This window comes from Engystomops pustulosus, chromosome 9 (genome assembly GCF_040894005.1).
Source record: "Engystomops pustulosus chromosome 9, aEngPut4.maternal, whole genome shotgun sequence".
Lineage (NCBI taxonomy): Eukaryota > Metazoa > Chordata > Amphibia > Anura > Leptodactylidae > Engystomops > Engystomops pustulosus.
This window is the reverse complement of record NC_092419.1, coordinates 2,222,132-2,235,104: the sequence shown is the minus strand read 5'-3', so window position 1 is coordinate 2,235,104 and position 12,973 is coordinate 2,222,132. Positions and strand designations below refer to the sequence as shown.

The 12,973-nt window shown below is 45.2% G+C and overlaps 1 protein-coding gene across 1 annotated transcript in view; it reads left to right on the top strand.

Annotated features, from left to right (window-relative positions):
* Positions 1–12,657, top strand: part of LOC140077563 (uncharacterized) — a 12,993-nt gene extending 336 nt beyond the window's left edge. Inside the window, exons 2-7 of the mRNA XM_072124829.1 lie at positions 9,850–9,986; positions 10,066–10,497; positions 10,573–10,696; positions 10,783–10,865; positions 10,947–11,040; positions 11,537–12,657. Of these exons, the coding sequence (XP_071980930.1) occupies positions 9,927–9,986; positions 10,066–10,497; positions 10,573–10,696; positions 10,783–10,865; positions 10,947–11,040; positions 11,537–12,210 (1,467 nt within the window). The 5' untranslated portion in view covers positions 9,850–9,926 and the 3' untranslated portion in view covers positions 12,211–12,657. The remainder of the gene's footprint in view (positions 1–9,849; positions 9,987–10,065; positions 10,498–10,572; positions 10,697–10,782; positions 10,866–10,946; positions 11,041–11,536) is intronic.
* The last annotated feature ends 316 nt before the right edge of the window (positions 12,658–12,973 follow it).

Sequence of the window (12,973 nt, the reverse complement as noted above, 5' to 3'; positions counted from 1 at the left end):
GGATGGAGGTGTATATATATATATCCAGTGTATCTCCAGGTGACAGGACGTGTAGTGTAGGATGGAGTGTATATATATATATCCAGTGTATCTCCAGGTGACAGACGTGTAGTGTAGGGATGGAGGTGTATATATATATATATCCAGTGTATATCCAGGTGACAGGACGTGTAGTGTAGGGATGGAGGTGTCTATATATATATACCAGTGTATCCCCAGGTGACAGGACGTGTGTAGTGTAGGGATGGAGGTGTATATATATATATCCAGTGTATCTCCCAGTGACAGGACGTGTAGTGTAGGGATGGAGGTGTATATATATATATATCCAGTGTATCCCCAGGTGACAGGACGTGTAGTGTAGGGATGGAGGTGTATATATATATATCCAGTGTATCTCCAGGTGACAGGACGTGTAGTGTAGGGATGGAGGTGTATATATATATATATCCAGTGTATCTCCAGGTGACAGGACGTGTAGTGTAGGGATGGAGGTGTATATATATATATCCCAGTGTATCTCCAGGTGACAGGACGTGTAGTGTAGGGATGGGGTGTATATATATAGATATCCAGTGTATCTCCAGGTGACAGGACGGGTAGTGTAGGGATGGAGGTGTAATATATATATATCCAGTGTATCTCCAGGTGACAGGACGTGTAGTGTAGGGATGGAGGTGTATATATATATATATATCCAGTGTATCCTCCAGTGACAGGACGTGTAGTGTAGGGATGGAGGTGTATATATATATATATATCCAGTGTATCTCCAGGTGACAGGACGTGTAGTGCAGGGATGGAGGTGTATATATATATCCAGTGTATCTCCAGGTGACAGGACGTGTAGTGTAGGGATGGAGGTGTATATATATATATCCAGTGTATCTCCAGGTGACAGGACGTGTAGTGTAGGGATGGAGGTGTATATATATATATATCCAGTGTATCTCCAGGTGACAGGACGTGTAGTGTAGGGATGGAGGTGTATATATATATATCCAGTGTATCCCCAGGTGACAGGACGTGTAGTGTAGGGATGGAGGTGTATATATATATATCCAGTGTATCTCCAGGTGACAGGACGTGTAGTGCAGGGATGGAGGTGTATATATATATATCCAGTGTATCTCCAGGTGACAGGACGTGTAGTGTAGGGATGGAGGTGTATATATATATATCCAGTGTATCTCCAGGTGACAGGACGTGTAGTGTAGGGATGGAGGTGTATATATATATATCCAGTGTATCTCCAGGTGACAGGACGTGTAGTGTAGGGATGGAGGTGTATATATATATATCCAGTGTATCTCCAGGTGACAGGACGTGTAGTGTAGGGATGGAGGTGTATATATATATATCCAGTGTATCTCCAGGTGACAGGACGTGTAGTGTAGGGATGGAGGTGTATATATATATATCCAGTGTATCTCCAGGTGACAGGACGTGTAGTGTAGGGATGGAGGTGTATATATATATATATCAGTGTATCTCCAGGTGACAGGACGTGTAGTGTAGGGATGGAGGTGTATATATATATATCCAGTGTATCTCCAGGTGACAGGACGTGTAGTGTAGGGATGGAGGTGTATATATATATATCCAGTGTATCTCCAGGTGACAGGACGTGTAGTGTAGGGATGGAGGTGTATATATATATATCCAGTGTATCTCCAGGTGACAGGACGTGTAGTGTAGGGATGGAGGTGTATATATATATATCCAGTGTATCTCCAGGTGACAGGACGTGTAGTGTAGGGATGGAGGTGTATATATATATATCCAGTGTATCTCCAGGTGACAGGACGTGTAGTGTAGGGATGGAGGTGTATATATATATATATCCAGTGTATCTCCAGGTGACAGGACGTGTAGTGTAGGGATGGAGGTGTATATATATATATCCAGTGTATCCCCAGGTGACAGGACGTGTAGTGTAGGGATGGAGGTGTATATATATATATATCCAGTGTATCTCCAGGTGACAGGACGTGTAGTGTAGGGATGGAGTGTATATATATATATATATCCAGTGTATCTCCAGGTGACAGGACGTGTAGTGTAGGGATGGAGGTGTATATATATATATATCCAGTGTATCTCCAGGTGACAGGACGTGTAGTGTAGGGATGGAGGTGTATATATATATATATCCAGTGTATCTCCAGGTGACAGGACGTGTAGTGTAGGGATGGAGGTGTATATATATATATATCCAGTGTATCCCAGGTGACAGGACGTGTAGTGTAGGGATGGAGGTGTATATATATATATATCCAGTGTATCTCCAGGTGACAGGACGTGTAGTGTAGGGATGGAGGTGTATATATATATATATATCCAGTGTATCTCCAGGTGACAGGACGTGTAGTGTAGGGATGGTGGTGTATATATATATATCCAGTGTATCCCAGGTGACAGGACGTGTAGTGTAGGGATGGAGGTGATATATATATATCCTGTGTATCTCCAGGTGACAGGACGTGTAGTGTAGGGATGGAGGTGTATATATATATATCCAGTGTATCTCCAGGTGACAGGACGTGTAGTGTAGGGATGGAGGTGTATATATATATATCCAGTGTATCTCCAGGTGACAGGACATGTAGTGTAGGGATGGAGGTGTATATATATATATATATCCAGTGTATCTCCAGGTGACAGGACGTGTAGTGTAGGGATGGAGGTGTATATATATATATATCCAGTGTATCTCGAGGTGACAGGACGTGTAGTGTAGGGATGGAGGTGTATATATATATATATCCTGTGTATCTCCAGGTGACAGGACGTGTAGTGTAGGGATGGAGGTGTATATATATATATCCAGTGTATCTCCAGGTGACAGGACGTGTAGTGTAGGGATGGAGGTGTATATATATATATATCCTGTGTATCTCCAGGTGACAGGACGTGTAGTGTAGGGATGGAGGTGTATATATATATATCCTGTGTATCTCCAGGTGACAGGACATGTAGTGTAGGGATGGAGGTGTATATATATATATCCAGTGTATCTCGAGGTGACAGGACGTGTAGTGTAGGGATGGAGGTGTATATATATATATATCCTGTGTATCTCCAGGTGACAGGACGTGTAGTGTAGGGATGGAGGTGTATATATATATATATATATCCAGTGTATCTCCAGGTGACAGGACGTGTAGTGTAGGGATGGAGGTATATATATATATATCCAGTGTATCTCCAGGTGACAGGACGTGTAGTGTAGGGATGGAGGTGTATATATATATATATATATCCAGTGTATCTCCAGGTGACAGGACGTGTAGTGTAGGGATGGAGGTGTATATATATATATCCAGTGTATCTCCAGGTGACAGGACGTGTAGTGTAGGGATGGAGGTGTATATATATATATCCAGTGTATCTCCAGGTGACAGGACGTGTAGTGTAGGGATGGAGGTGTATATATATATATCCTGTGTATCTCCAGGTGACAGGACGTGTAGTGCAGGGATGGAGGTGTATATATATATATCCAGTGTATCTCCAGGTGACAGGACGTGTAGTGTAGGGATGGAGGTGTATATATATATATCCAGTGTATCTCCAGGTGACAGGACGTGTAGTGTAGGGATGGAGGTGTATATATATATATATCCTGTGTATCTCCAGGTGACAGGACGTGTAGTGTAGGGATGGAGGTGTATATATATATATCCAGTGTATCTCCAGGTGACAGGACGTGTAGTGTAGGGATGGAGGTGTATATATATATATCCAGTGTATCTCCAGGTGACAGGACGTGTAGTGTAGGGATGGAGGTGTATATATATATATATCCAGTGTATCTCCAGGTGACAGGACGTGTAGTGTAGGGATGGAGGTGTATATATATATATCCTGTGTATCTCCAGGTGACAGGACGTGTAGTGTAGGGATGGAGGTGTATATATATATATATATCCAGTGTATCTCCAGGTGACAGGACGTGTAGTGTAGGGATGGAGGTGTATATATATATATCCAGTGTATCTCCAGGTGACAGGACGTGTAGTGTAGGGATGGAGGTGTATATATATATATCCAGTGTATCTCCAGGTGACAGGACGTGTAGTGTAGGGATGGAGGTGTATATATATATATCCAGTGTATCTCCAGGTGACAGGACGTGTAGTGTAGGGATGGAGGTGTATATATATATATATCCAGTGTATCTCCAGGTGACAGGACGTGTAGTGTAGGGATGGAGGTGTATATATATATATATCCAGTGTATCTCCAGGTGACAGGACGTGTAGTGTAGGGATGGAGGTGTATATATATATATATCCAGTGTATCTCCAGGTGACAGGACGTGTAGTGTAGGGATGGAGGTGTATATATATATATCCAGTGTATCTCCAGGTGACAGGACGTGTAGTGTAGGGATGGAGGTGTATATATATATATCCAGTGTATCTCCAGGTGACAGGACGTGTAGTGTAGGGATGGAGGTGTATATATATATATATATATATATCCAGTGTATCTCCAGGTGACAGGACGTGTAGTGTAGGGATGGAGGTGTATATATATATATCCAGTGTATCTCCAGGTGACAGGACGTGTAGTGTAGGGATGGAGGTGTATATATATATATCCAGTGTATCTCCAGGTGACAGGACGTGTAGTGTAGGGATGGAGGTGTATATATATATATATATCCAGTGTATCCCCAGGTGACAGGACGTGTAGTGTAGGGATGGAGGTGTATATATATATATCCAGTGTATCTCCAGGTGACAGGACGTGTAGTGTAGGGATGGAGGTGTATATATATATATCCAGTGTATCTCCAGGTGACAGGACGTGTAGTGTAGGGATGGAGGTGTATATATATATATATATCCAGTGTATCCCCAGGTGACAGGACGTGTAGTGTAGGGATGGAGGTGTATATATATATATCCAGTGTATCTCCAGGTGACAGGACGTGTAGTGTAGGGATGGAGGTGTATATATATATATCCAGTGTATCTCCAGGTGACAGGACGTGTAGTGTAGGGATGGAGGTGTATATATATATATATATCCAGTGTATCTCCAGGTGACAGGACGTGTAGTGTAGGGATGGTGGTGTATATATATATATCCAGTGTATCTCCAGGTGACAGGACGTGTAGTGTAGGGATGGAGGTGTATATATATATATCCAGTGTATCTCCAGGTGACAGGACGTGTAGTGCAGGGATGGAGGTGTATATATATATATCCAGTGTATCTCCAGGTGTTAGGACGTGTAGTGTAGGGATGGAGGTGTATATATATATATATATCCTGTGTATCTCCAGGTGACAGGACGTGTAGTGTAGGGATGGAGGTGTATATATATATATCCAGTGTATCCCCAGGTGACAGGACGTGTAGTGTAGGGATGGAGGTGTATATATATATATCCAGTGTATCTCCAGGTGACAGGACGTGTAGTGTAGGGATGGAGGTGTATATATATATATCCAGTGTATCTCCAGGTGACAGGACGTGTAGTGTAGGGATGGAGGTGTATATATATATATCCAGTGTATCCCCAGGTGACAGGACGTGTAGTGTAGGGATGGAGGTGTATATATATATATATCCAGTGTATCTCCAGGTGACAGGACGTGTAGTGTAGGGATGGAGGTGTATATATATATATCCAGTGTATCCCCAGGTGACAGGACGTGTAGTGTAGGGATGGAGGTGTATATATATATATCCAGTGTATCTCCAGGTGACAGGACGTGTAGTGTAGGGATGGAGGTGTATATATATATATCCAGTGTATCTCCAGGTGACAGGACGTGTAGTGTAGGGATGGAGGTGTATATATATATATCCAGTGTATCCCCAGGTGACAGGACGTGTAGTGTAGGGATGGAGGTGTATATATATATATATATCCAGTGTATCCCCAGGTGACAGGACGTGTAGTGTAGGGATGGAGGTGTATATATATATATATCCAGTGTATCTCCAGGTGACAGGACGTGTAGTGTAGGGATGGAGGTGTATATATATATATATCCTGTGTATCTCCAGGTGACAGGACGTGTAGTGTAGGGATGGAGGTGTATATATATATATCCAGTGTATCCCCAGGTGACAGGACGTGTAGTGTAGGGATGGAGGTATATATATATATCCAGTGTATCTCCAGGTGACAGGACGTGTAGTGTAGGGATGGAGGTGTATATATATATATATCCAGTGTATCTCCAGGTGACAGGACGTGTAGTGTAGGGATGGAGGTGTATATATATATATATCCAGTGTATCTCCAGGTGACAGGACGTGTAGTGTAGGGATGGAGGTGTATATATATATATATATCCAGTGTATCTCCAGGTGACAGGACGTGTAGTGTAGGGATGGAGGTGTATATATATATATATCCAGTGTATCTCCAGGTGACAGGACGTGTAGTGTAGGGATGGAGGTGTATATATATATATATCCAGTGTATCTCCAGGTGACAGGACGTGTAGTGTAGGGATGGAGGTGTATATATATATATCCAGTGTATCTCCAGGTGACAGGACGTGTAGTGTAGGGATGGAGGTGTATATATATATATCCAGTGTATCTCCAGGTGACAGGACGTGTAGTGTAGGGATGGAGGTGTATATATATATATATATCCAGTGTATCCCCAGGTGACAGGACGTGTAGTGTAGGGATGGAGGTGTATATATATATATCCAGTGTATCTCCAGGTGACAGGACGTGTAGTGTAGGGATGGAGGTATATATATATATATATCCAGTGTATCTCCAGGTGACAGGACGTGTAGTGTAGGGATGGAGGTGTATATATATATATCCAGTGTATCTCCAGGTGACAGGACGTGTAGTGTAGGGATGGAGGTGTATATATATATATCCAGTGTATCTCCAGGTGACAGGACGTGTAGTGTAGGGATGGAGGTGTATATATATATATATCCAGTGTATCTCCAGGTGACAGGACGTGTAGTGTAGGGATGGGAGGTGTATATATATATATCCAGTGTATCTCCAGGTGACAGGACGTGTAGTGCAGGGATGGAGGTGTATATATATATATCCAGTGTATCTCCAGGTGACAGGACGTGTAGTGTAGGGATGGAGGTGTATATATATATATCCAGTGTATCTCCAGGTGACAGGACGTGTAGTGTAGGGATGGAGGTGTATATATATATATATCCAGTGTATCTCCAGGTGACAGGACGTGTAGTGTAGGGATGGAGGTGTATATATATATATCCAGTGTATCTCCAGGTGACAGGACGTGTAGTGTAGGGTGGAGGTGTATATATATATATCCAGTGTATCTCCAGGTGACAGGACGTGTAGTGTAGGGATGGAGGTGTATATATATATATATATCCAGTGTATCTCCAGGTGACAGGACGTGTAGTGTAGGGATGGAGGTGTATATATATATATATCCAGTGTATCTCCAGGTGACAGGACGTGTAGTGTAGGGATGGAGGTGTATATATATATATCCAGTGTATCTCCAGGTGACAGGACGTGTAGTGTAGGGATGGAGGTGTATATATATATATATATCCAGTGTATCTCCAGGTGACAGGACGTGTAGTGTAGGGATGGAGATGTATATATATATATATCCAGTGTATCTCCAGGTGACAGGACGTGTAGTGTAGGGATGGAGGTGTATATATATATATCCAGTGTATCTCCAGGTGACAGGACGTGTAGTGTAGGGATGGAGGTGTATATATATATATATATCCAGTGTATCTCCAGGTGACAGGACGTGTAGTGTAGGGATGGAGGTGTATATATATATATATCCAGTGTATCTCCAGGTGACAGGACGTGTAGTGCAGGGATGGAGGTGTATATATATATATATCCAGTGTATCTCCAGGTGACAGGACGTGTAGTGCAGGGATGGAGGTGTATATATATATATCCAGTGTATCTCCAGGTGACAGGACGTGTAGTGTAGGGATGGAGGTGTATATATATATATATATCCAGTGTATCCCCAGGTGACAGGACGTGTAGTGTAGGGATGGAGGTGTATATATATATATATATCCAGTGTATCTCCAGGTGACAGGACGTGTAGTGTAGGGATGGAGGTGTATATATATATATATATCCAGTGTATCCCCAGGTGACAGGACGTGTAGTGTAGGGATGGAGGTGTATATATATATATATCCAGTGTATCTCCAGGTGACAGGACGTGTAGTGTAGGGATGGAGGTGTATATATATATATATATCCAGTGTATCCCCAGGTGACAGGACGTGTAGTGTAGGGATGGAGGTGTATATATATATATATATCCAGTGTATCTCCAGGTGACAGGACGTGTAGTGTAGGGATGGAGGTGTATATATATATATCCAGTGTATCTCCAGGTGACAGGACGTGTAGTGTAGGGATGGAGGTGTATATATATATATCCAGTGTATCTCCAGGTGACAGGACGTGTAGTGTAGGGATGGAGGTGTATATATATATATATCCAGTGTATCTCCAGGTGACAGGACGTGTAGTGTAGGGATGGAGGTGTATATATATATATCCAGTGTATCTCCAGGTGACAGGACGTGTAGTGTAGGGATGGCATATATCATGGGACAAGGCTCCAGCGTATCCCCCTTGCGCCTGCCCTCGGGGTGGGACGCACGGCAGATTCCGGACAGGACTCGGGGCGCATTCCCTCGGGCAGGACCTTTTTATAACTACATCAATCAATACGTCAACAAAAATGTCCAATTGACGAGCCCTAACAATAATCCATAGTATAATGAGCTCTTCCTCTATAAGATGCCCCCTTTCTGTTCTCCCCCCTTTGTGTAACCCCCTGATTTATGCCCATGTTTCCCTTTAGCACCCCCATTATTGGAGCTTATGACATTTTTTAATCTTTTACACAATCTCACCCTCATTTACTCCCTTGTGCCATCAACCCCCAAAAATCTGATACTCCCATTACCCCACAGCAGCTCCTCTCCCCTCTCTCTTCTCCTCTCCTCTCCTCCCTCTCCTCTCCCCTCACCCTTCTCCTCTCCCCTCTTCCCTCTCTCCTCTCTCTCCCCTCTCTCCTCTCCCTCTCCCTTCTCCCCTCTTTCCTCTCCTCTCCCTTCTCCCCTCTTTCCTCTCCTCCCTTCTCCCCTCTCTCCTCTTTCCCTCCCCTCTCCTCCCTTCTCCCCTCTCTCCTCTTTCCTCCCTTCTCCCTTCTCTCCTCTCCCCTCTTCCTCTCCCTCCTTCTCCCCTCTTTCCTCTCCTTTCCCTTCTCCCCTCTTTCCTCTCCTCTCCCCTCTTTCCTCTCCCTTCTCTCCTCTCCCTTCTCTCCTCTCCCCTCTTTCTCTCCTCTCCCTCTTTCCTCTCCTCTCCCCTCTTTCCTCTCCTCTCCCTTCTCTCCTCTCCTCTCCTCTCCCTCTCTCCTCTCCCTCTCTCCTCGCCCTGCCGGCCTAGAGGCACAATGGTGGAGCAGGGAGCTCATTGCTTCCAGCATCAACATTGCATCCAAGGAATTGTCTATGATCCCCCCCCCGTACAACATTTTAGATGGTAAATATGGCCGATATACAATAAAGACATCGCCTTAGACTCTGTTCACACGCAGCTCGTCTTCCATGGTAATAGCACAACTATCCTGCACAGTGACCTGGTGTCATCGCTTGTATGTAGGGGCCCTAGCGAGGTCATGTCCTGGTTATTATCTTCTGAATGTGGCACAAGGACCATCAGTGATGCATGTGGAGGCTGCTCCACCCGATCCTACAGAAGAGAGGGGTCAGGACATCCGCTGCCACATCACAGAATAATATGATATTGTGCAGGATTTGTTGTACCTCTCGAGATCTTATCTTTATCTTCTCTTCTCTCCAGACTCCTTCAATGTAGGTTTCATCTCCTCAGGATAATTGTCCTTTACCTATCAGTCAGGGGTGGACAAGGACAGAGGCATGATGGCGGAGCAGATCCTGGAGCTGACCCTGGAGATCATCTACCTGCTGAGCGGAGAGGTGCGGGGTCCTGGGCATCACATGAGGGTCCCTGAGATAGTATATAGTGATGAGTGTCAGTGCGTCTCTCCATATACAGGATTACACGCTGGTGAAGAGACCTGAGGGACAGAGCAAGAACCAGACGCCCATCATGGAGCCTCCATCACTGACACATCCCAGGGATAACGAGCAGAAGATCCTGGAGCCTCCATCACTGACACATCCCAGGGATAACGAGCAGAAGATCCTGGAGCCTCCATCACTGACACATCCCAGGGATAACGAGCAGAAGATCCTGGAGCCTCCATCACTGACACATCCCAGGGATAACGAGCAGAAGATCCTGGAGCCTCCATCACTGACACATCCCAGGGATAACGAGCAGAAGATCCTGGAGCCTCCATCACTGACACATCCCAGGGATAACGAGCAGAAGATCCTGGAGCCTCCATCACTGACACATCCCAGGGATAACGAGCAGAAGATCCTGGAGATCATCAACAAGATCCTGCAGATGCTGACCGGGGAGGTGAGCGCCGCCGGGAATGCTGGGACATGATATGGTCATGTGACTGGGTGATGACCGTGTCGTTGTGTGTGTCAGGTCCCTGTAAGGTGCGAGGACGTCACTGTCCATCTCTCCATGGAGGAGTGGGAGTATCTAGAGGGACACAAGGATCAGTACAAGGAGGTCCTGACGGAGGAGCACCAGGACCTCACACCTCAGGGTAAGGCTTCCTGGATCCTGAGATTTGACTTTACAAATGTTCAATAATAAAATCAGATTTCTCAGTTTTACACATATGTCTTACAGATGAATACAGTAACAGACCCCAGAGATCCCCCAGTCCTCAAGATGGTGCAACTAGAAATGAGAAAGCGGCAGAGCACGGCCAGGTAGAAGAATCACAGCATTAATGAGCTGTAGAGATGTTTGCATCAACATTGTTTCATTTCATGTTTTCTGTTTCTGTCAAGATTGATGACCTGGTTATTGTCAAAGTGGAGGAAAATGAGGATTATTATGGCGCTGAAATCCCCTGTGAGGAGGAGGATAGTAATACCAGCACAGGTGAGTACAGATAAGTCTCACAAAACTACATTTCCTATTATTTCCACTTATTAGGCAATAAAACAAAGCAGGACATTTATCTGGGCTTGTATGTCAGTTTTGTCTGAAATAATTACAATAAGTTGGGCACCGCTAGGCAGGGTTGGTTCCAGGTTTCAGTAGGCCTTTGGGCGACAGAGCCTTGTGCCCGGTGGTGTTCTTGAATCTTGGGAAGCCTGGATCGTCTGGAAAAAAAAATGATTAGCAGACACATAGGGGACAAGATGTCCGGCGCTCCGGGCTGCTAATTATTCACACCTCACAGGTGAGGGAGGTGATGTCACAAAGGAGGCGTGAATAATTAGCAGCCCGGAGTGCCGGACATGTTCTTGCGCTGCGGCCTGCTCATTATAAGTCTTCTTTCCAGGTGATCCTGGTGTGTCAAGATTCAAGAAGAACACAAATCTGAGCTCTTCAAAATCTGCATAATGCGTTGAATCCGTTTTGTTATCTCCAGGGGATGACTGCTCCAGAGGCTCGGGGAAACATGGCAACACCACACAAGATGCCTATGAAGACCACCTCATTCCTCCTACAGCCCAGCACAGCGGGGGTCTACCATGTGCTGCCACTACTCTCACCGACCCCTCATCAGAACAGTCGCAGGTCCCTCAGCCGTTCCCCTGGTCAGAATACCGGGAGTATTGTAGGAACAGAGCTAAGATGCTGAACCAGAGGACGATTCTCCGAGAGGAGAAACGATTTTCATGTCCGGAATGCAAGAAAACGTTTTCTTATAAATCTAATCTGTACGACCATCTAAAAGTCCACACCGGGGAGCGGCCATATTTGTGCTCAGATTGCGGGAAGTGTTTTACTCGCAGATCGGATCTTGTTAGACATCAGAGAACTCACAGCGGGGAGCGGCCGTATTCCTGCCCCGTCTGCAGGAAAAACTTTGCCATGAAATCCGTTCTTGCAGGACACGAGAAAATCCACACGGGGGAGCGGCCGTTCACGTGTCTGGAATGTGGGAAAAGCTTCAAGCGGAAGTTCAGTCTGGTCGTCCATCAGAGGATCCACACCGGGGAGAGGCCCTTCTCGTGTCCGGAGTGTACGAAATCTTATACTAATAAGAAACAACTGATGCTGCACCGGAGGAAACACGCAGAGGCCGAGAACATCGCCTGACGGGAAGACAATCAATCTGAATACACATTCCAACGTTCTTGGGTCAGATGTGAAAAGATCTCCTGGTGGAAGTGCAGGTCTTATATTTATTGCTCCATTCTATGAGCTACCGCAGTGATAACCACTGGACTTCCCAGATTCTGATCCCCTTCATACGGCCGTGTGCATTTCCGATCAGGACCTCAGCATCGTAGCCTTTTACATTAAGCCCGGCGCGGTCATGGTGCAGTAAGACGCTGCGGAGTGCTCGGTTAGCTGTGGTCTGTACACTAAATACAGAATGTTGTAGCTCTGGAGTGTCCAACCTTGTACAAATTATCTGTAGCCGTGGGCAGCGTTCAAGCCTTTGCGTTGCATAAGTTCTGGGGGTCACTTCGGCCAATGAGTGGCCCCCACAGACCTGGGGACCACAAAGGAAGTTCTTCTCAGAGTGCATGGAGGAGGCCTATGACCTATGTCCTATGACCACCACCAGCGGAGTATCGGAGTACAACAAGTATTGCTACACTTATAGCTTTTGATACAGAAAAATGTTGTCAAAATCCATCTCCTATTTCCAGAAGCGACGTGACCTGTAATCTGCATAGAACCTACTAAAAATATAATGATGGGGTTGTAAAAACCAAAGGTTCACAGTTACAAACCTAAAAACACATCTGCATATGAAAGGCTGGATCCCCAGGGCAATAACACATCTGTATTATATGGACTGTAGGACTTATCCCAGCCGGACTCTGGTGAACTTACACTTGGGTCGGGAACT